Source organism: Zootoca vivipara, chromosome 1, assembly GCF_965207765.1.
Source record: "Zootoca vivipara chromosome 1, rZooViv2.hap1.1, whole genome shotgun sequence".
Taxonomy (NCBI): Eukaryota; Metazoa; Chordata; class Lepidosauria; order Squamata; family Lacertidae; genus Zootoca; species Zootoca vivipara.
In genome coordinates this window covers 128,419,667-128,444,230 of record NC_142582.1, presented here as the reverse complement: position 1 = coordinate 128,444,230, position 24,564 = coordinate 128,419,667, and the positions used below count along the sequence as shown (strand labels likewise).

Genomic DNA, 24,564 nt, shown 5'->3' with positions numbered 1-24,564 from the left:
TTAACTGCAACTTATTACCAAGCTTAAAATCATGGAGAGACTTGGTCTGAATAGAGACATTGGATTCTTCTCTCATTATACATGATAAAGCTATCTTTAGCCATCTCACCCCTTGCTTTCTCATGCAAGACCAATTGCAGCCATTAACAGTCGTCAACAGCTATCAGTCAATCACCCACTCCCACCACAAGGAGGGAGTAATACCCCTCCCCACCCTCTCACTATATATAAGCATCTGGTGACTTCTGCTTCAGTGTATCTGAAGAAGTGTGCATGCACACGAAAGCTCATACCAATGACAAACTTAGTTGGTCTCTAAGGTGCTGCTGGAATGATTTTTTTTATTTTGGCCAAATGAAGAAATAGTGGCCAAATGAAGTGGGGAATCCATTTGGCTGCTTCCTACCCTGAAGTTGTATAATTAAGAGAAAAAGACTGGATATTATATGGGGATGCTTTTTGCTGCATGCATTCTAACTATGCCCATGGGAGGACCAGAATCTTATTTTCCAATTAATTTATCATGTAATTAATTCATTAATATACAGTATTACATAAATAGCTTATGGATCATGCATATTAAGGAGCATTAAAAAATTGTTAATAAATGGTGAAATCGTCAAGATCTTGCACCCTTTACCAGTCTATTCCAAACACCACGCATAAACATGCAGCAAATACTGTAATACCAATCTAGATACAAAAGCAAAGGACAAGAGCAGGCACAAACATTTATGCCCCACTTTTTCAAAAAAAAAAATATGATTTTTTTTAAGCTTAACTATTTGGCAGATCTGCACCATGCCATTTAAAGCACATGACTTCCCCCAAAGAATCCTGAGAACTACAGCTTTACCCAGAGCTACAATTCCCAGCACCTTTGGCAAACTGCTGTTCCCAGGATTCTTTGGAGGAAGTCATGTGTTTTAAATGTGAGTTGGGTGTGGATCTGCATCCTGTCCTCCTGAAATACTGAATAAGTTAACTGGGGAGTGGAGCTCACTTAACCAAGCAAGTATTGTCCACCACCAAAGACAGCTCCAGAATTCGAATTAGATACTAGATTTCTGAGCATATAACCTCCCTTCTCAGGTGTGATGTTGTTTGGGGGGGGGGGAGCACGGCATCCTAACTAGAAGTAGTTCCAAACTCAGCTCTATAAGCAACTGGAAGACACAGGATAAACATCCTTTAACCCCTCTGCTGGCTCCCACATCCAACCCACAAAATCAGCTGCATCTACATCAACAGCCATTTCTGAACAAAGATAGTATTATTAGCAGGAATTTGTCTGCCATACCTGCTCAGACAAGAGAGCCTGCAGCTTCTGAACTTCCAACTGCAGCGCTTTGTTTTGATCCTTTAGAACCTGAAATGAAATCACCAGACGGCACTGTCAGTTCGGAATTCTGTACCCAGACATTGCTCCTGCAATTTTCTTTGTGTTATTGGAAGAGAAACGGTGGTTCTGATGAACAGCAATTGACAGAAATGTTAAGAGAGTCCCGGTTCCTGTTCGGGTTGGCTATCTATCCATTGAATTGAAAAGAGTGGATCGCCACCATGATGATGATGATAGCACTTCTAGGAAGGGGCTTCGCTTTAACCCGCTTATGGCGATACCAGCTTGCTCCAGGCGATCCCAAAGGGCACTTTGCACAGATTTACTGGAATAGCCTATGTGAAGTGCTTTGAACACAGGGGAAAGTGCTTTGATGGAGCAGAAGGAATAAGGGGAGGAAGTACAAATTTGATCTTGGGGGATGGGGTGGAAAGAGACACTGAACATATGAAGCTGCCTTATGGCAAATCAGACCACTGGGCCCATCTAGCTCAGTATTGCTTGCAATTCTCCAGGAGTTCAGAAGGGGAAGGAAGGTCCTGAACCTGGAGGTGCCAAGGATTGAAGCAAGGACTTTCTGCATGCAAAACAGATGATCCACAACTGAGCTCTGGACCTTCTTCCTGAATGCAGGAGATCACATTTCAACAGCATCAAGCCAGAAGGGAGGGCTGCTCAAAGAAAGAACTAGAATAAACTAGGGAACCAGGGAAGGGGGTAGACTAGGATCCCCCCTCCCAAAAAAAACATCCTAAAGGTCTAGCAAGTGGAAGCAAATCTAGCATTTGGGAGAAATCCTGCCCTCTACTAGCAGCACTGCTGTGAACAGCACCTCTGGGTATCATAATTCTCCAGCAGGGAACCCTGCAAGCCTGATCTGGATTGGAGCATTTTCTGGATCATATGTCCTGCAGCTACTTTTTCCTCAAAATAAAAGGGTTCAGTTTAAGCACACTTTTAAAAATATTGAATATCATAACACGCAGTTTAGACCTTAAGTCCCCTGATTAAAAATATAAATAAGGAGGGGATGCTAATCAAACTCAGGGTATACTTTTGCTCATACAGTCGTATCTTGGATCCTGAACGCCTTGTGAGTCGAATGTTTTGGGTCCCGAACACCGCAAACCCGGAAGTGAGGGTTTCGGTTTGTGAACATTCTTTGGAACGCAAACATCTGGCGTGGCTTCCAATTGCGTGCAGGAGCTTCCTGCAGCCAATCGGAAGCTGCGCCTTAGTTTCTGGACATTTTGGAAGTCAAACGGACTTCCAGAATGGATTCCGTTCGACTTCCAAGGTAGCACTGTATTGAAATCCCCACTCATTTCAGAAGCTTCTTAGCACTGGGATCTGCATAGACACTGCAGTGCCCCTCTGCTCACTTCATGCCGAGCCACAATTTTGTGATGAGACACCTCACTTTTCTTTCCTGCATCACTGGCAGCAATTTTTTCAATCCGCATCTCCATTTGTTTTTGGGACGCTGTGCTGCTACACTACCATCCAGCACTTTTTCCTGCGCCCTTCCCTAGTCCTGCTGCCAAGTTGTCAGCTGTCCCGCTGTGAATAAGGCAATGCGCGCCACGCGCACACACACTCACACTCTCACACACACACACTACCTGAAGTTCCTCTTTTGCACTTGAAGCTTTGGCATGGTGTCCCTGAAGCTGCTCCTCCAGCGCTCTGATTTTTTCATCTCTGACCTGAGTACTGAAAAACAGGGGGGAAGGTTAAAGTGAAAGGAAAAGAAGCCCCCCCCCCCCCCCCCGGTGCTTACAAGGCCAAGCACATAACAATCAAAGAACAATGGCTTATCAGATGGCACTCTTTGTTTATTTACCTTTTCTGCATCCTTTCCAGCTCATGCGCAGCAGCGGCCTAGATAGAAAGAGGATTAGCACTATTTAGTGTGTTGCATCCAAGCAAGAGTCAGCAAACACGGCCACATCCAATATTAAAAAGCCAAGATTGAGCCCATGAAATATAGCTTCTTGCTGTGCCCCTCCTTTTCTGCCACAAGCAAAAAGAAAAAAGGGGTGGGGAGACACATGTTTTGCCCATCTCCGAAAAAGGCACCGCCACATGCTCAGTAATCTGCTCATCAGACTGTGCTCTGCAGCGATGCTTTCAAATCTAGGAAAGAAAGCACTTTATTTTAGGTAACAGGCTAGGAAGTGGAAATGCTCAGGGCACTGTTGCCCTGGATAATGATGTATATGACTGCATTAAAGGAAATGCCACAGAGCCGGGGGTGGGGGGAGAAGATATCTGCACACAAATGGGCAGAGAGTCATTCCAGTGTGGGGGGTACCAACTCCATTACTCTAATATTATGAAAATGACTCCAAGCTGCAATCTAGGAAAAAGGAGGATTTCCCCCTTAAGCTGGAGGAGCTTCAAAGCAGGCTGAAGCCACAAACACAGTGTAACTTCCGCCTGCAATGAAACGACCCACTGCTTAATTCCCCAAAGTGACTCAACGCTTTGTACGGCACTTGCATTTGCTGCAGTTAACACAGATTCTGTCTGAAAAGATGTGAAAGGATGAATGATAAGACACATGCCCTTTAGCATTGGTAGACACGTGCTTGGAACCCGACTGGGCTGCAGCTCTCCGGCACGTGCCCATAGGTGAACGAAGAGCACATTTGTCTTTCCTACTCTGTGCGCCAGCTGCAGGAAGCACAACTGCGATGGAAAGTATGTGTAACCTTGCGAGTTATTTTAGGCTGAGAAACAGTGAGAGGTGCGCCATCGCTCAGCGTGCTCCAGGGCAGAGAGATGATCTGGACCTGGGTCTCCTTAGTCTGCTACACATGGCCTTATCCTGAACCATCCTCCACTCAGTTCAAGCCCACAAGGACAGAGAACAAGAGTCTCCCATTGTGCAGCACTTTATTTCAGGGGTGGGGAAGGAGATGCCCTCCAAACGTCGCCAAACTACAACTCCCATCATTCCTGACTATTGGCCATTCTGGCTGAGAATGATGGGAACTGAAGTCTAACAACGTAAGGAGGGCTAGATTTTCTCCACTCTTGCTTTTTATTTACTTGACTAAAAATAGTCAACTGTTTCCTTCAAGTTTCCCTCAAAAGTCCTAGATCTCAAATTGTCTCATCTGTTTAGGCAGGGCAAGCACGATTTCTTATCACAACTTGTTAGCAGTAGCAGTGGATTAATTACAAAACAAAAAATTGTGTAGATGTTTGGAACTGAGGAAGAAAGGAGGGTCCAGGGCAAAGGTGGATCATCCTAAGCAACAAAAATCACTAGGTTTTTCCAGGCGGTCAAAAACTAGTACCGGTAGCTCTTGTTTGAGAAGCTCAAGTAAGCAGAATGTAGGCCTAGGCTGGATAAACAATTGTTGCATTTGTATACTATGCTTAAGTACACATTCGGGCTGAATGTGCAGCACAAAATCTGAGCTATGGCTCTAGAGCATGTGCAAAATTTCCCTATCGCTAACGATCAACTCCAACCAGCCTCTAAATTTTTGACTGCAGGGGGAAAAGGGCTTCCATGTGTGAGATCAGGTGTGAGCCAAAGCTTTTCATTTCAAGATTTTGTGCAAAGAACAGCAGATAAGAGATGAAACTCACCCCCTTGAGGTGTCCTTCTAACTGAGCACACCTTTAGTACTTTTGAGTTTAGATCATTCCCAAGTGGCACTGAATGATCCCAACCTTTTACATTTGGAGCCAGCTTTCCTTAACTTGTGCTAAGCACAAATATTACTCAGCACAAATAATACTCAAGTGTTGTCAGTGGAATGGCAGAACACAGCACTTGTCAAGATATGAATATGGGTTTGTTAACCTGCTCGTTGGTGAGCGCCTGCAACTTCTGCACTTCTGCTTTGAGGGACATGTTCATGTTCTGTACAACCTGGAGAGGGGAGAAACAGGTTTCACATTACAGGGTGCAGCCATGAAGATCAATTCTACATTTTCGACTGCACCAACCTCAGTTACAGGTAGGTAGCCGTGTTGGTCTGCCGTAGTCGAAACAAAATAAAAAAATTCCTTCCAGTAGCATCTTAGAGACCAACTAAGTCTGTCATTGGTATGAGCTTTCATGTGCATGACAAACTTAGTTGGTCAAGCAATGGAGGGGAAGCATTCCTGCTTGCATACCTAGTTCTCAATTCAGGTATGTGCACGCACACAAAAGTTCATACCAATGACAAACTTAGTTGGTCTCCAAGGTGCTAAAGGAAGGATTTTTTTTTATTTTGCACCAATCTCAAGTTTGGGCTCCTCATCTGCAGCAATCAAAACATACATTCCATGTACCTGCTAAGAAACAGCCTCATCTCATCTCCTTCCACAGGCAGGTTAAAACCCCATCTTCTCCCCTACTTTCCCAACATTGGGGAGATTTCTGCAGTTGCGGCTGCTACTTGTTTATTTCACACAGTTGAAAAACAGCGAACTCAATGCAACATTTAGTGCATCCTTCAAATATGTATATATTTTTAAGAAAGACACTTTAATTGTTGATTTCTTCTGAAGAAAGATAACCAATAAATCCTAACCACAAAATATATTCCCAGTTCTTCTTAGATTTCAAAATCTGGAAAAGATGGAGGGCAAGCAATCCTGCTTGCATACCTAGTTCTCCATTTTCCATGCTAGCTTGAAGACCACCTGCTGTCTTAAAATTCAAAGCTTGCCCGAGTTAGCTAACAAGTGAGAAAATGAGACAGTAAAATGCTCTGTACTGCTTCAGATCATAGCCCAAATATATCTGAATGCTGCCTTGCATGGCAAAAAACAAACAGGACAGCCTCTGGAAAACAAGCCCAGAAGGGAACAAGATGGGCTTGCTCCAATGTGCAAGATTGTTTGTTCATTTACACATTCAGGGAGTTGTTTATTATTATTATTATTATTATTATTATTATTATTATTAAGAGTTTGAGCTTGCAGGGTTGCTGCCGCCACCGATCTTAGTTCTCCCTGCATGCGTTTCCTTTGGTGCCCTTGCAATACCCATTCCACCTGTGCACTTGCAAACCAACAGATTATTCAGTACCACGTTGTTTAAAATGACACTGTAAAAGGGTTTCCCAGATCCTGGAAATTAAGCCATTTCCCACCCTGCCGCACTTCACACCCACAGGTATGGCCTGACCTTTGAGGCTGAGGACTAGGAGGTAATACAACCTCAGAGGAAACAGGTCAAACAGTTTAGGAGAGAGGTTTGCTCCTGCCATCTTAGATCTGCCGCAACTCTTTCCTCTTCATCACCTCAGTTGCACCTGCTCAGGCAAATCTCTGCCCTTGGAAGCAAGGGAGTAGGAAATGTTGGGAGTCTCCAAACCAAAGCAGAACCAGCCGCAGGTGCAGCCAATTACCTCTGGCCACAAGGCTGAGATGTGCAAGCACAGGAGGGAAAGGAGAAAAGCCATACCCCACCATGACTCAGTCACAACGTCTGTGGTGTTTGGCAAAGGGAGAGGAAGAAGCAAGGTGGTCTCCTTTTTGCATGGAATGCGAATAGCTTATTCAGATAAATATAGAACATCTGTGCAGCCACTATTTTCAATAGTGGTTCAATAACAACTAATTTTTCGTGGTGTGTGTGTGTGTTATTGTGGTATGTGGTTTTGTGTTTTTATACTGCAAACCACCCCGTGATCTTCGGATGAAGGGCAGTATAGAAACGAATTCATCATCATCAAAGCCTCCACTTTTCACACGCAACACTTGAGCTCTTGCTATACCATGAGATCCTCCTCCTTGCTGGTTAGCTTGATGCGTTCGTTGGCTAACGAGTCCTCAGCCTGGCTTATCTGTTTATCTTTTTCTGCAATCCTGCAATACAAAAACAAACAGAATGAAAGGGCACCCCTCCATTAGCAATGTATCATCATGACAAGCAGAGCCGACAAAGAGGTAATGAGAATCTGCTCAACTGCAGTTGACGATCAGTAAGTTGTTGGTTTCAGAAATGCACACAGCTTGCAGCTGCACCCCCAGCGTGACTTGTCCAAAATTCTGCACTTCAGCTTTTGATGACCAGGGTGATAATACTGCAAGATCCAGTCCTTTAAGGACTGCTACAGAACCGAATACTGATGTATGTTGGGGCGGGAGGAGCAATTCGTAATGCAGAATACTATAGTGAGAGGTCAAGACAGTTCCCAGGAGAACAAACAGCTCCCCAAAACCAGCACCTTGATGGGGCCAGAGAGCAGAGTGTCAATCCATGGCTACGGTTTCCTAGTATCCACTGTCAGGAGCAGAAGCTCAAGGCTGCTGCGGAAGGGCAGCTTATAGGACAATGTGTCCTTCCACTGCCACTCCCATGGTGACTTTAGTGAACCCTGTGAGGTCACTGTGACCCCATTTATCTTAGTCTCTGCTTCTGACCTTCCTTCTCACAGGGCAGAGGGCAAAAAGCAAGGCAGGTCAGACTAATCTGCCCCAGAAAAGCTTGAGCTTCCCCTCTGAACCACTGGCCTCTGCTCAGGGCCAAACTTCACCTACCATGTTGCATAACCGAAGTGGTATCAGGTTTACATTAACATATTGCAACAGGGAAGTTAATCATACAGATGTAAGGAAAGAAAGAAGATCAATGCAAACGGGGGTAGGGAGAACCAGAGCTAGAGTATTTTTTGTAAAAAAGAAATCAGCACATCAATAACTAGGTATCAGCATCCAGGACTCTCTATTTAGTCCTCACGATTCTCCCCAGGATTCGCTTCTTACTGGACTCCACAATCTCTTCAAGCGCTTCTGTCAGATACCCAATTAAAAATCTAAATTTCCACAAAATACCTATCCCTGCCATAATACTAGGAGAGCTGCTGCTAATCAGAGTGCCGCAACCACCTGAGATGGACCCAAAGTCTGAATCTCATATAAGTTTAGGATTTTGGTTTGTGCAACAGGCTACAAAAAAAGCTTTCATACACAAAAACTATTCTAACCTCACCCACAGCCACACTCAAAAATTTCATGGTCACTCAACTGAATCTAGGGTATTTTGTTGTATTTTTTAAAAATGAGGGGGCAGAGTTATTTTCTCCTGCTAAAACAACACACAATACAATGTACTGCAAATGCTAAGCATGGAGGGGAAATCCTTAGGAAGATGGTTATGGCTTCTTAGGGGAATCTGTAACAATGGCGGGTATGATTTTTGGAAATGACAACATTTCCTCTAAGAAAAATCTCTCCCATGTAACTGAAGTGCCTACACACACACCAAAGCAAATAACAAACCCAGGAATGAAATAATACTTACACTTTGTGCAATTCTTCTGCAAGGGCTGATGCTGAACTCTGAAAGAGAGAAGAGGCAGATGAAATTGGTGTTCTGAACTGAACACTTGATCAGGCATCACCATGTTTAAGGGCATTTAGCTTCGTATTTCAAAACTAGATTGAAAAGGAGGTTTCAATCCATTGTAAATGGATCTCTTTAGGTAAAAATGGAGCCACCCTGCTCAACACCAGTCTTATTCCAAGCAAGCCCAACCAGGACTTGACTATGCAATCGTGATACAGTTGTTTCAGGTCTCCAAGAACAGAAGGGGCTCTTCATACCTCCCTGCCTTCAAACCCCGCCTTTCCCCAGTGGCCTTTGTCTCATCACCTTACCCAAAATTCCCAACTGTAGCCTTGGGGCATCATCGATTTTTAACTATGAAACTCTGTCAGGCACCACGTACAGCCTTTACCCAGCAAGTTCTGCAAGGACACCTGCCTGCGGGAGAGGGTGTCAGGAGGTTGCGAGAGGTGGAGAAGGGGGGATTGTTCTGCCTGTCATATGGAAATGCTTGTGCAGATTCCACCCCACATGATTGCACAAACATGCTGTGTGTCATCGTAATGTGGACTACGGCACTGAGCTACTCTTGGTATTCCGTGCCGCACCAGTTCAGTTCCAAGGTACTTGGCATTAGCTCTGAACACAAAGGAGAAAGAAGAGGCGACAATGACCGCTATGAGCCATTCCGATGCTACCATACCTGGACTGCTATCTGGGAATGGAACTTCTGAAGCTGAGCTTTTAAAGCCTCGTTCTGTTCCATCAGCTCCTTTTGGAAAAAGAGATGCAAAAGGTCAAGCAAGTACAGTGGTGCCTCGCTTAACAAACGCCCCGTAAGACAAAATTATCGCTTAAAGAAAGGATTTTTCTAGCGGAGGTTGCCTCGCTAGACAAATTCGTTTTACGAAAAATTCGTCTAGCGAATCGCAGTTTCCCATAGGAATGCATTGAAATTCAATTAATGCGTTCCTATGGGCAATTTTTTTTTTAAAAAAAATGTCAATGCATTCCTATGGGATTCGCTAGACAAATTTTTCGTTATAAGAATAGACCCGTGGAACGAATTAAATTCGTCTAGTGAGGCACCACTGTAGCACCTTTAGGAACATTTTGTTCTGAAATGGCTTTGTATAGGAAAAAGGATAACACAGCCCTACTACCGGTAGGATTATTCTGCTTAAATGGTTAAAACCTGGATGTATCGTGAAGTTGCCCCAGTCTGCATCGTGGTTGCAGAAAAAGAAAGGGGGAGATTCGATACAAAATCCTAAGCTGCTGAAGCTATCATAAGCTGTGTGAAGGATGTTTACTGGATTCTGAATAATTGGCATTGTACCCAATATTGCATTGTTCAATGTTGCCTTCAGAGTAGTTTCCATCCAAGCCCTTTTCAAAACACGTCACCTGCACACCTCCAGGTCATACAGAGTCAACAAAGTAAAGAGGGCACAGGCAGCAACCAGGTGGCAGCTGGTTTTTTTGAGAACACCTGGCCCAGGAAGGCCAGCCTGCCCCTGCCCCTCAACTGGCCTCACTCAAGCAGAGAGCATGTATTTATGTAGAAAATATATTTAGAAAATATATATTTCGAGCCAGCAACTGGGTGGCTGGAACATAACACTGTGATGCCGCTGCCACTTAAGTTCACCTATGTTGAATTCATTTCTCTCGTTGTCTGTAAGCCATTGCAATGATGTCTTCACACTAGATTAGCAAGATATAGGAATGTCAGAAGTAGATGGTGTTGTGTCATCTAGCACTTCATGATAAAGCAGGGGTGGGCGTGAAAGAGCACCTAGCTAAGGTTTGCGGCAAGCCGCTTTTGTTGGAGGGGGAGGCACATAGCTTGACCAGTGAAACGGTCACTAGAATGGTCTCTGGAAGGTGGAAACAGAACATGCTAAAGCACAGAATCTGTCACAAGCTCAGAACCTCTGGCGTTCTAATCCTGCTGAGCTTGGAAGGAAGCAGCCAATGGATAGCCCCAAAGCCAGGAGGCGCACTTGGATTTCTGCACTGCTATGGGTTAACCATGGTAACACAAGCTATCTGCCTGTAAAGCGGAAAGGAGTTCCACCGCTCTGGTGTAGTGAAGAAAAACCTGAGAAACTAGAAGGCGCATCGAGTGGGTGAGATAAGAGCCATACCTGAAGCTGCCTCTGTATTGAATCCTCCGCCGTCACCCTCTTTTGTTCTGCGTCCATTAACTGTATCATCCTTTGCTCCAGCTGTTGCTTTGATACCATCGTATCGGTGAGCTTGCTGTGCAGACTCTGGATCTCATTGTCCTTAGCCACAATCTTGCTCTGCACATCTGCCACGAGAAGAACAATATGGGAACTGATAGGCAACTGAAGACTTAGCAAAAGTTACGTTTACTTTTTCCCCCTCCCTCTGGACTGAAGGGCACCTGATGGCGACAAACCCAGGCTGGCTACTGAGTGCACACTCCACAAAAGTAAGAGAAAATGTCAGCTTTGCAGGATTGGACTAAGGGTCTGACTCTTCCAGTATTCTGCTTCCCGCAGTGGTTAGCCAGATCCACCTGGGAAGCCCCTAAGTAGTGGATCAATGGGGCAAGGGCCCTTCCTCTTGCCTTGCCCTTCACCGCTTTTGCCATTTTAAAGCAAGCTCACCCACCACTGGGCTGCAGCCACAGCCCTTTACTCCAAAGAAGCGTGGCCCTCTTCAGAAATGCCCATCCTTGTTTTAAACAGTACAGACAGATAAGAGTTAGTTTGGTGGACCACGTATAAGGTATATACACTTATAGTTTACAGAAATTCATTAACAATAATGTATGACACTTCAACAATTTCGAATACATGAAGTCTTGATAATAAAAACATGCGCAATGCAATATTTCAAAGCCAAACAGTCCCAAGTATTTCTGAAATACATCCATGAGAACAGCAACAAAGGCCTTTTCAAAAAAGAGCAGAGTGCCATTCTAAGGTTGGAACAGACTTATTTAGTGGAGAACTGAATTGCCATTGTAGTGTTCCTTTTCAGGCCGACCAGAAGAAACAGATTGAAATCCGGGTATCTCATTGTTGAGAGTTCTGTTGGGATCGCACAAGGACACATAGAGAGAGTTGTTCTCATGGACATATTTCAGAAATATTTGGAGTGTTTGGCTTTGAGATATTGAGTTGCACATGTTATATTTTAAGTAAGACTTCATGTATTGGGAATTCTTGAAATGTAAATTAGCCAAAATGTATAAATCAAAACCAAATAGTTGCTGGAAATGTAAGAAGAAAGTTTATAAGATAGGAAAAGGCATGCCTCCCAGTCCTACATCTCTCAGGTACTCCTAGGTGTGCATCCAGTAAGGTAGCTGCTGCAATGTAGAGGCTCCAACCCCAACCCCAGCTTATGTAGCTCCCCCACCCAATCAGGCAGACTATGCCCACATATAACCTGCTTCTGCTCCTCCCTCTTCAATCCTCTCCTGGTCCTGGGAGACAAGAGAACAGGAGAGATGAGACAGGAGGAGGAGGAGGTGTGGAAGCCTCTGACTCTACACCAGCCTGACCTCTCTCTCCCTCCTCCTTTCTTCACTCTGCAATCCTGCAGCTTCTCCTGCCTCTGCCTCTTGTCTTCTGGACGTTACAGGCTCTCCCAGATCACTGACTACTTCTTCCAAGTCAGTCTCCAAACTCCGCTTCTCCTCCTCCGCCCACTCCTCAGTATCCAGGCACCACTCCTCCAAGTCCAGCCAGTCCCTGACACTAGCATAAAGCCACAGTCAACATCTTTAAAGAGGCTTCTACAGGATCCTGTGGAGGGATTTCTTCCCACCATAGCTGCCAAGTTTTCCCTTTTCTCGCGAGGAAGCCTATTCAGCATAAGGGAAAATCCCTTAAAAAAAGGGATAACTTGGCAGCTATGCTTCCCACTAATGGGAAAAGGATAAAAAGGGACATTGAATAATGCACCTTGCTGGGCTGCCTCATGTTCTGTCGTTCGTTTCCTGAGATAGCTCTGCATTTCCTCCCATCTTCGCTCAGCTTCCTGCAGTTGCGCCTGGATGTTAAGAGAACAGAGAAAAATCATGTTATTGCATCACCTCTCAAAGACACACACACACACACACACACACACAGAGAGAGAGAGAGAGAGAGAGAGAGAGAGAGATAAAGAGAGAGCCTCACATGTCTCTTGTTGCTGCTGTCATTTCTGAGCAGCGCTCAACCTCTACATTTGCTAAGGGAAAAGCACTCAACCCTTACATTTTTATTTCATCCTCCTAATACGTGATTCAGGGTAATGAAAGAGGAACAGATAGCCCAATGTGCAAGAAGGGGGGGAGAGACAGAGAATGAAACATCCCACCTGATGCCTTTTTGCATGAACTGGCTTCATCTGCCCTTGCTCTACCTTGCTGTGAACCTTGCACTTCACAGCACGTCTACCTGCCCCCCTCTGTGGCTACTGTACTCAGCACAAGGGTGTGTGAAGGAAAACAATAATAAATGCCCCCATAGTCCATACTGCTAGACTACTTTAGGAAGTGCATCCAGATTCTACAATTAATGTAACCCTGAGTTTACATTGTCAGCCAAGGACCCCTCCTAAATATTACTCATTGATTCTCATCATACAGGTCACAAAGCTTCTGTAGCTGGTAACTTATTAAAAGAAAAGTATATAGCACTTGTATATTCTGTCTGTTTGGACAAATAGCACATTATTTGCCCATGAGTCCCTTTGGGGTCAAACTGCCCTTTGCTGACCTCTTAACATGGAGATTCCGTAGGAAAGGATGGGAAACCTTTCTGGCCCAGTGAGCCAGATCTTTTTATTTGTCCCCACCCCCATAGGACAATGCACAGGGCAAGACTTCTCACTTCTCAAGTGGCAAGCATAGGGCTGGAAAAGCTGCTTTCTGCAAGGATCAGCTGCTTGATGGGAGTTCCCCACAGGTTGATGGTCCAGCAGCACCTCACAGTTGACTTCACAAATGATGTCTGGGGTAGGGTAGGTCGGCAGAGGTGGGGGGGGGGTATAGCTTCATAGGGGAAAGTGGGAGCTGTTGTTGTTTAGTCGTTTAGTCGTGTCCGACTCTTCGTGACCCCATGGACCATAGCACGCCAGGCACTCCTGTCTTCCACTGCCTCCCGCAGTTTGGTCAAACTCATGTTCGTGGCTTCGAGAACACTGTCCAACCATCTCGTCCTCTGTCGTCCCCTTCTCCTTGTGCCCTCCATCTTTCCCAACATCAGGGTCTTTTCCAGGGAGTCTTCTCTTCTCATGAGGTGGCCAAAGTATTGGAGCCTCAGCTTCACGATCTGTCCTTCCAGTGAGCGCTCAGGGCTGTAGCTCTCCTGACAGCTCCCTCAGGGCTGTAGCTACAGTGGGAGCTGTATCAGGCCTAATCTGGTCCATGGGCTGGAGGTTTGCCAGCCCCGAAATAGAGAAGCAAGGTAGAAGATACAGTCAAGGTAACATATCCTCCATGGAACAGCTGCAGCCTCTCACAGACTCTGAAAAGCCCTTCCAGGGGATCCCCCAAACTTTAGGAGGTACCTTTCAGGGACACCTCAGGCATAGGCAACCTGGGCTCTCCAGATGTTTTGGAACTACAACTCCCATGATCCCAGACCACTGGCCCTGTTAGCTAGGGATCATGGGAGTTGTAGTTCCAAAACATCTGGAGAGCCAAGGTTGCCTATGCCTGATTTAGGACATATTTGCATATGTCCACATTTTGCCTCTTTCAATAAATGAGGGCTGTACAATAAGAATGTAGCACCCTGTTGCTAACTATCCAACTTAGAGGGTTTGCGAAACCACAATTCTGTTTGCAGCTTTGATCATGTCTGACAGGCATGTTTGGGGACAGATGGTGTTACCTCAACCACAGAAGGCAAGATGGAGCTCACCTTTAGTTGATTGACAGCTTGTTCTGTATTCTTCTTAAGGAGTTCCTCCTGCTGCAATTTGTTGTTCTTTTCCGTCAACTCATTCACAAGCCTAGCACAATCTTGGCGCAATTTGTTGAGCTCTGACGACTGTCTAGATACAAAGAAAGAAGGTTGTTTTTCACATTACAAGGCAGTATTTGGCAATGGGAATGTGCATCTGCAGAAAGCCAGACGGCTGCCATTGGCAGCATAAGGAAATATTTTGAGTGCTTAAAAAAAACCTACCCTGAAATATGTTATCATAAAATTATTGGAACTGGTCAATTCCTCTGCTGTGAAAATTCCACATTCACTGATAGGATTGAGGTCCCAGTTATAAACTACAGAATCTAGCGAAGCAATCTTTTGTTGAAGTGAGTTTTGCTGTTCTTTGTGTTCATGCTTTAAAGTATTGAAAGCAGCTGAGAAAAATCTGTACCATGAACTTAGCAGAAGGAAACATACAAACTCCTGAAGATATAACTCTAGTCCTGGGCAGCCATTATGTTAGAAAAATAAAGTGGTACCTCGGTTTTTGAATGTAATCCATTATGGAAGTCCATTTGAGTTCTGAAACATTTGAAAACTGAAACTCAAAACGGAAGCCTCAAAACGGAAGCTGCATTTCCTGTAGTCTAACTTCCAGGTTTTCTATGTTCGAGTTCCAAAACGTTTGACTACGGAGGTGCTCAAAAACCGAGGTACCACTGTATGACAAACAGATGACCAAAAGACATCTGCTCTCCTGACAGCATTAACAGTGCCACTGCTTGAATTAAGGGGGATGCATACCCCTAACATTTGTGAAGACCCTGTCCTCAAGCTACTGTTTCTTGAAAGCTATCAGGGGTGGGTGGGTGAAAGAGTTGGCCAAACTCCACACCCACCAACTCCCTAGCCCCATTCTGGCACCCCAGCTTTCCACTGCCATAGTCATCAGCACTACGTGAGCATAGTCCATCCACTTAGGAGAGTGAGTTCTCCTGCGAAACCTTTCCTGTTTGGCACTAAATTACAAAACAAACTAATGCTGACCTTGTTCCACTATAACAGCTGAAGAGGACTTAAAACAATAGAAAATTAACACTGAGCCTTTAATGAACGATGAGTACCAGGAGACTTCACACCAGACTGATCCTCTGTACATTTTGGAAAAGCAAAGAAGAAGAAGAGGCCAGATCTACAGGGACAGTGAAGTAAAAACTACATCATCATTCTACGAACCGCCACAGCCCGATACACAAAATGATGTGGCTGGTACCTTTTCCTCAATAACCTGAGTTCCTTGATACATTGCAATAGGTCTAATGGAGGTATCCTTAGCTAGCACTAGATCAGGCATAACCAAGGCCCACAGCCTTCAAGAACACGTTGCGCCAGGCACTTCATAATCATAATTTTAGGGCAAAAGCTACAAAACTTATGTTTTAATGGAATCACCAGTAGCGTACTTGCTTTCCATTTGGTTGGTGGAAGTACTGACAGCGTCTCTCAAGATACCATTCTCTTGCTTCAGGCGATTAATCTCCGCCTCCATCTGCTCACGAACTTGCTGAAACTACACAGGGAGAAGAAAAAGCAACAGCCAACTTCCTTAAACCAGACTATTAGCTCAGAAAGAGGCAGGACTGCATTTCATGCAAGACAGATTTTTTAAAAGGAGTATATTGTTTAGCATCCCAAGAATTGCAGATTCTAGTTGTTAAAGCTGTATAGATCACTTGCGGGCAGACTTCAGGCTGGTAAGATCTACTTTTAAAAAAACCACACAAAAAACCCTAGAACCCCAAGATCTATGAACCAGAGCCATGTGCAACAGACTAACAGACAGAATGAAAGAACAAGGTGCCTCTGAGCAGGTTCTGAGCCTAGTGATTGGTTTGCAGTTCCAGAACTGTACTGAGCGGAACTCCTAATCCTTTGACTAAGTCCACCCCGGTTAGCTTTCTTTCAGCAGCCTAAGAGGTATGAAAAGGTGTACTGCTGCAGCTGCTATTAAACAACTGAAAATCAGAAAAGTGCTTGATGATTCTACTGCAAATCAGCCAGAGATCTACCAGCAAACTCTAATCTGCTTTTGCCCCACCCCTGGCATAGGCAGACTTTTAAGCATGAGAGCAAAAAGTCTGATGTAATCTCAGAAGCTGAGAGGCAGGGAGAAGAAAAGAGCCTGGGAATTTCCCGCGATGTGGAATTCCAGCAGCCCACATGCCTCACTACCCTTCTTCTTCCACGACTTTTAGAGGCACGGTTATACAAAATCACCCCATCTATTAAAATCTGCTTCGAAATATATACCTAATAAAACCTATGCACTATCTTGGCCCAAAAGACAAACCACAAGATTCTGCAGTGCAGGGGCTGGGCCGAATGACCTGCAGAGCCCTCCCAGCCCTCCTCCGGAAGTGCTTTTACATATGAGACGGAAAGTCAGCTCAAAATCACCTCGTGTGCTTTCTGCTCTGTACTAATGTCAAGGAAAGGCCTTTGTATTGTGAAGGCGCACCTGCGTCATTTCTGCATCGGTATTGCAAAGCAGCAGGAAACATTTTAAGCCTCAAGAGTGAAAATGCCCCTGAGAGGTTCCACAGAAGAGATAAAAATCCTACACTGAATTTCACTCGCTGGCACTTCGACAAGCAAAACGCAATGTCCTCTGCAAAAGGAATTGTCACCACCCGAAGCATCTGCTCAGCCAAGCAGAAGTGAGAAGTTTTTACCTTCATCTTCATCTGCTGGTTTTCTTGGTAGCCTACATGGATCTTGTTTTGAAAGACTCCATGGTCCTTTTCCAGGGTGCCAATTTTTTCTCTCAGCTTTGCTGCCACTAAGCTGCTTCTTTCCTTCTCTGAAACTAGCTCCTAGGAGGAAAAAGAAAAAGATGCCTCACTTCTACAAGCAAACTTCAACAAATGCAATGGATGGACAAAGACAGAATGACAGCAAGAGCAGGTATCTGTACATAATTTTCTCTTAATATTAGGAACAGGAGTAAGGTTTTGAAGCCAAAGCCTTCATGTTTTGGGAATGAGATTTGGAGTAAGTGGGGGGGGGGGGTGCATGGGAAGCAATGGGTCATTTTAAAGAGCACTAAATGGTTGGGCAACTCAGAGTAGGGAGAGCTGGAGGAGGAAAAATCATGATAGAGCTAAATAGGGAAGCTGAGAGCAGAAAGATGACAATCTTGAAACTTAGTTTGTTGATTATAAGCAGAAAGGGGTGGGGGTTAGGAGTGTGTCGAGATGATTATGCCTTACCTTCCAAGTCCCGGACTGCAGAATCCGGGACCGGCAGCCGTGTGACACCGGAAGTTGCGTTGACGTAACTTCCGGTGTCATTTTGCCCGTCTATGGGCACCAAAAATGGCCGCCGCCAGCTTCGAAAGTCGCTTCTACGCATGTCAGGAAGTGTGTTGACGCAACTTCCGGTGTCGCTCTGCCCAAAAATGGCCGCCGCCGAAACCGGAAGTCGCGTCTATGCACTTCCGGACATGCGTAGATGCGACTTTTGAAGCCGGCGGCGGCCATTTTTGGTGCCCATAGAAGGGCAAATCAGAAAGAAAAAAAATGGCCGCCGGCAGAAGAAAATAACGGAGAAAAACGGGAGACGAAGTGATACGGGGGACCACCGGAAAAAGGTAAGTAAAAACGGGGGGTTTCCCGGGAAAAACGGGGTACTTGGCAGCTATGGGTTATGCACGTTTCCCTGATCCCTTCTCCTTACCCTATTGTAGCATTTTACTTACATTCCCTTCTCCCCTGTTGAAAAGATGGCAAAGGAAGCCAAACATCACAGACCCAAACTGGCGCACTTGCGTGCCCTGTGAGCCACCATACCTGTGAGAGCTGTTTGCACTGCTCCTTTGCAGTGGCAGCTTCTTCTTTCACAGCAGCAAGCAGTTTGTCCTTTTCTTGAAGCTGATGCAGGGCTGCTGCCGAGTCACCCTTACTAGCCTGCAACAACCAAGAGCAAAACAATGAAGGGCAGGAAGAGCCAGGCTGGACTATGGCAGGCATCCCCAAACTTCGGCCCTCCAGATGTTTTGGACTACAATTCCCATCTTCCCCGACCACTGGTCCTGTTAGCTAGGAATCATGGGAGTTGTAGGCCAAAACATCTGGAAGGCCGCAGTTTGGGGATGCCTGTTCTAGGGCTTATCACGACAGGAATGAGCCTCAAGCCTCAGGCTCACATATGTCCCCTCTCCCCTTCTAGCACAGCCACAGCTAGGTTTTTGTTTTTTTAAAAAATCAACTACAGTTTAGCATTTCATCCAAACCCGAAAAAGTGACTAATCATAACTATGGCCTGGCCCTGTTTAGGGAGGTTTTTGATGTCTATTTTTAATGTTCTGTTGAAAGCTGCCCAGAGTGGCTGGTGAAACCCAGCCAGATGGGCAGGGTAGAAATAATAATAATAATAATAATAATAAACAAACCAGCTTCATAAACCATGGTTTGAAGCTCGGCTGTTTCAACAAACTGTGGTTAATCTTTATTATATTTCTCCGTTTTTTGACAAGCTGCCATTAGTCAAAGATGGAAGAGAAAGTCAAAGATGGTCAAAGATGGAAGAGAAAGCAGCCGTGCCGCAGGAGGGCAGGGGAGAGGGCACGAGTCCAAACCTTAATGCAGCCTGTTCGCATCACAATAAAACGTGGTTTTTCAGGATGCCCAATCCAGTTCTCATATTGGGCATGGATCGTTTGGGGATCAATTAAACACCTGCACACACAGACTGACAGAAAATGTCTTAGGACTGGGATAGGGGGAAGAACCCAACCCAAGGCAGAAATGACTTGGGGGGAAAGCAACAAAGGCAAACCTCAAACTAAAAAAAGGTCCTATAAAAACTATTTATTGGAAAGCAACATATTCTGCAGCCCAACATATTCTGAATACTGTCATTCATCTTCGGAGAGAACTGCATGAGGAGCAACGCCTGAGCTATTCCTTCTAATAATAATTGAGTTTCCTGAGTTCTGCATCCTTGCAATGCATGTTTCGGCCCTGCGGGAGGGAACCTTCAGAAAACAACTTCTGAGGATCAATTCTTATGACACCAGTGTCAGAAAAGGCACGAAGCACATAGTGTGAGAACGACTGTCTCTGCTCTAGTATTTATTTTGTATGCAAGGCTTCTAGATTTCAGTAAATCTATCAGGATGGCATGAGAGAAGACAGTAAAAGCATAGTATAAAATCATGATTAAAACTAAAAAAATACTGATAGGTCACATAAGCAGTCCTTGCCCAGAGGTGTTAGCCTCAAGTGCTCTAAGTAAGCCCAACACCCTCCTTTCCAGTCAAGTGCTGTGACCCAAAGTAGCACTTACTTTCTGCAGAACATCCTGGATCACATTCGATTTCTCCTTCAGCAGCTCCACCACACTCAAGGCCTCCTCTTCTGTGAAGATCATATTCTTCATAGCCAAGAGAAAGTCCTTAAATTTTACCTCGGCGTTTTCTGCAATAAAACCCACCAGCAACATTTAACATACTGTACAGGGGCATGTTTGTTACAGGAGGAATTCAACATTGTGCTGGCCAGGATGGTGACGTTGTAATCCACAGCTTCTGGAGGACCCCAGGTCGAGGGAGTCTGATTTGTGGTACACTATCAGAGAACAGGCTCTCCATACCCAACAAGCCACGTAGGACCAGGGAACTGTATTCTTTTATGGTACAGAATGTGACCCAACAACTCCCCTCCTCACACATACAACCAAATCACACTGCAACCAGGCAAACGCAACCAACCAAAAAAAAACCCTGCAGAAACACCATGCAATAGAATGAAATATCATTTAACTCCCCCAATCTCCCTCCCCTCTCTTTTCCCTCTATTGCACAATGTCTATTACAATAAATTGTAAACAAACTGTGAAAAAGACTATGAATTGCCAGTGGAGATGCTATTCGTATTTTTCCTTGTTTAACTGTTTGTTTTGTAACACAAGGAAATATTTAATAAAAACTATTTTTTTAAACCCCTTCATGGATCAATGCCTTGTCGTGGCGAAGGGGCTTGAATAACTCAGAGAAGCTATGAGCTATGCCATGCAGGGCCACCCAAGATGGACAGGTCATAGTGGAGAGTTTTGACTAAACGTGATCCACCTGGAGAAGGAACTGGCAAGCCACTCCAGTATCCCTGCCAAGAAAACTCCATGGACAAAGACAACAGGCATATAAAAGTTATGACGCTGGAAGATGAGCCCCTCAGGTCGGAAGGCGTCCAACATGCTACTGAGGAAGAGCGGAGGACAAGTACAAGTAGATTCAGAGCTGATGAAGCGGCTGGGCCAAAGCCGAAAGGACGCTCAGTTGCGGATATGCCTGGAAGCGAAAGGAAAGTCCGATGCTGTAAAGAAAAATATTGCATAGGAACCTGGAATGTAAGAACCATGAATAGAGGTAAGCTGGATGTGGTCAAAAATGAGATGACAAGAATAAATATCGACATCCTGGGCATCAGTGAACTAAAATGGAAGGGAATGGGTGAATTCAGTTCGGGTGACTATCATATCTACTACTGTGGGCAAGAATCCTGTAGAAGAAATGGAGTGGCCCTCATAGTCAACAAAAGAGTGGCAAAAGCTGTAATGGGATGCAATCTCAACAATGACAGAATGATCTCGATACGAATCCAAGGCAGACCTTTTAACATCACAGTAATCCAAGTTTATGCACCAACTACCGGTGCTGAAGAAAGTGAAATTGACCAATTCTATGAAGACCTACAACAACTTCTAGAAATGACACCAAAGAAGGATGTTCTTCTCATTACAGGGGATTGGAATGCTAAAGTAGGGAATCAAGAGATAAAAGGAACAACTGGCAAGTTTGGCCTTGGAGTTCAAAATGAAGCAGGGCAAAGGCTAATAGAGTTCTGTCAAGAGAACAAGCTGGTCATCACAAACACTCTCTTCCAACAACACAAGAGACGACTCTACACATGGATATCACCAAATGGGCAGCATCGAAATCAGATTGATTATATTCTCTGCAGCCAAAGATGGAGAAGCTCTATACAGTCAGCAAAAACAAGACCTGGAGCTGACTGTAACTCAGATCATCAGCTTCTTATAGCAAAATTCCAGCTTAAACTGAAGAAAGTAGGAAAAACCACTGGGCCAGTAAGATACAATCTGAATCAAATCCCTTATGAATACACAGTGGAAGTGAGGAACAGGTTTAAGGATTTAGATTTGGTGGACAGAGTGCCTGAAGAACTATGGATGGAGGCTCGTAACATTATACAGGAGGCAGCAACGAAAACCATCCCAAGGAAAAGGAAATGCAAGAAGGCAAAATGGCTGTCCAACGAGGCCTTACAAATAGCGGAGGAGAGGAGGCAAGCAAAATGCAAGGGAGATAGGGAAAGATACAGGAAACTGAATGCAGATTTCCAAAAAACAGCAAGGAGAGACAAGAGGGTCTTCTTAAATGAGCAATGCAAAGAAATAGAGGAAAACAATAGAATGGGTAAAACCAGAGATCTGTTCAAGAAAATTGGAGATATGAAAGGAACATTTCGTACAAACATTACCATAATCAAGGACAAAAGTGGTAAGGACCTAACAGAAGCAGAAGACATCAAGAAGAGGTGGCAAGAATACACAGAGGAATTATACCAGAAAGATATGGAGGTCTCGTACACCCCAGGTAGTGTGGTTGCTGACCTTGAGCCAGACATCTTGGAGAGTGAAGTCAAATGGGCCTTAGAAAGCACTGCTAATAACAAGGCCAGTGGAAGTGATGATATTCCAGCTGAACTATTTAAAATTTTAAAAGATGATGCTGTTAAGGTGCTACACCCAATATGCCAGCAAGTTTGGAAAACTCAGCAATGGCCAGAGGATTGGAGAAGATCAGTCTACATCCCAATTCCAAAGAAGGGCAGTGCCAAAGAATGCTCCAACTACCGCACAATTGCGCTCATTTCACACGCTAGCAAGGTTATGCTCAAAATTCTACAAGGCAGGCTTAGGCAGTATGTGGACCGAGAACTCCCAGAAGTGCAAGCTGGATTTCGAAAGGGCAGAGGAACCAGAGACCAAATAGCAAACATGCGTTGGATTATGGAGAAAGCTAGAGAGTTCCAGAAAAACGTCTACTTCTGCTTCATTGACTATGCAAAAGCCTTTGACTGTGTCGACCACAGCAAACTATGGCAAGTTCTTAAAGAAATGGGAGTGCCTGATCACCTCATCTGTCTCCTGAGAAATCTCTATGTGGGACAAGAAGCTACAGTTAGAACTGGATATGGAACAACTGATTGGTTCAAAATTGGGAAAGGAGTACGACAAGGTTGTATATTGTCTCCCTGCTTATTTAACTTATATGCAGAATTCATCATGCGAAAGGCTGGACTAGATGAATCCCAAGCCGGAATTAAGATTGCCGGAAGAAATATCAACAACCTCAGATATGCAGATGACACAACCTTGATGGCAGAAAGTGAGGAGGAATTAAAGAACCTTTTAATGAGGGTGAAAGAGGAGAGCGCAAAATATGGTCTGAAGCTCAACATCAAAAAAACCAAGATCATGGCCACTGGTCCCATCACCTCCTGGCAAATAGAAGGGGAAGAAATGGAGGCAGTGAGAGATTTTACTTTCTTGGGCTCCTTGATCACTGCAGATGGTGACAGCAGTCACGAAATTAAAAGACGCCTGCTTCTTGGGAGAAAAGCAATGACAAACCTAGACAGCATCTTAAAAAGCAGAGACATCACCTTGCCGACAAAGGTCCGTATAGTTAAAGCTATGGTTTTCCCAGTAGTGATGTATGGAAGTGAGAGCTGGACCATAAAGAAGGCTGATCGCCGAAGAATTGATGCTTTTGAATTATGGTGCTGGAGGAGACTCTTGAGAGTCCCATGGACTGCAAGAAGATCAAACCTATCCATTCTTAAGGAAATCAGCCCTGAGTGCTCCCTGGAAGGACAGATCGTGAAGCTGAGGCTCCAATACTTTGGCCACCTCATGAGAAGAGAAGAATCCTTGGAAAAGACCCTGATGTTGGGAAAGATTGAGGGCACTAGGAGAAGGGGACGACAGAGGACAAGATGGTTGGACAGTGTTCTCGAAGCTATGAACATGAGTTTGACCAAACTGCGGGAGGCAGTGCAAGACAGGAGTGCCTGGCGTGCTATGGTCCATGGGGTCACGAAGAGTCGGACACGACTAAACGACTAAACAACAACAATTTTTTTAAAAAAATATCCATGCAGGATTGTGTCAGTCCCATATTGCTGCTGGAGCAACGCAATAATGCCCTCTCTGGAACAACCACAGGCAGCTGCCTTAAAGCAAGGCAGGATCAAACCTTAAGCAAAGAGGCTAGCCCAACATAAACATCACAGCAAGGCAGCACCAGGTCCTGACAAGGGGAAAGCTTGGCTCAAAGCATTTGTCCTCAGAGCTCCCAGTAAAGACAGGAAAAACCTTTTCTGGTGCCCCCAAGAAGCAGCTTACTACTGATCTGCAGAGGGGAGTGTGTCTAATTTGGGTCAGCAAATCCAAAGAATTAGCTACATTTGAATAAGGTTACAGAATATGGGGAATGTCTAAAACTACAACCATCGGCCGCTATTTATCTTTCTTTTCTGTGTAGCCACTAAGCTCCATTTTCCTTGAAATTTAACATCAATAATAATAGTAAGGCTGCAAATTATGGCATCAACAGCATGGGAAGGGTAGGAAAGAAAACAATGAACCTGGAATGGCATAAGGAAGCCGAGCTAGAGGAATGGGGGGGGGGAGGCGGAGGCGGGGGAAGGGAGAGCAGAGGCAACACTGAAAAAACTGTGGCGCGATTACCAATGTGCATGTTTGCCAGGTCTAGGCTTCAGAGCCAGCCACATGTTATGACTGCTGCAGGACACATTGATTTGTTACCGTTCACACAAGGGTCTTTTGCAAGAGATGTGTGTGTGTACACAAGCATTGCTTCATTCGCATTGCCTGCTAAAAGGATCCTGTGCCAAAAAGATTGGCCAGTATGTCCTGCTGCAATTGTAACA

General features: G+C 44.8%; 1 protein-coding gene across 22 annotated transcripts in view; it reads right to left on the bottom strand.

The window, feature by feature from the left end:
- KTN1 (kinectin 1) overlaps window positions 1–24,564 on the bottom strand; it is a 98,215-nt gene that overhangs the window by 37,937 nt on the left and 35,714 nt on the right. For all 22 annotated transcript variants that reach the window (XM_035103800.3, XM_060271034.2, XM_060271031.2 and 19 more), the window contains exons 5-18: window positions 19,871–20,001; window positions 18,373–18,489; window positions 17,257–17,397; window positions 15,988–16,094; window positions 14,516–14,648; window positions 12,569–12,656; window positions 10,775–10,941; window positions 9,328–9,396; window positions 8,601–8,638; window positions 7,072–7,162; window positions 5,163–5,231; window positions 3,186–3,223; window positions 2,965–3,055; window positions 1,301–1,369 (exon numbers count right to left, since the gene is read on the bottom strand). In XM_035103800.3, coding sequence (XP_034959691.2) covers window positions 1,301–1,369; window positions 2,965–3,055; window positions 3,186–3,223; window positions 5,163–5,231; window positions 7,072–7,162; window positions 8,601–8,638; window positions 9,328–9,396; window positions 10,775–10,941; window positions 12,569–12,656; window positions 14,516–14,648; window positions 15,988–16,094; window positions 17,257–17,397; window positions 18,373–18,489; window positions 19,871–20,001 — 1,349 coding nt within the window. The remainder of the gene's footprint in view (window positions 1–1,300; window positions 1,370–2,964; window positions 3,056–3,185; window positions 3,224–5,162; window positions 5,232–7,071; window positions 7,163–8,600; window positions 8,639–9,327; window positions 9,397–10,774; window positions 10,942–12,568; window positions 12,657–14,515; window positions 14,649–15,987; window positions 16,095–17,256; window positions 17,398–18,372; window positions 18,490–19,870; window positions 20,002–24,564) is intronic.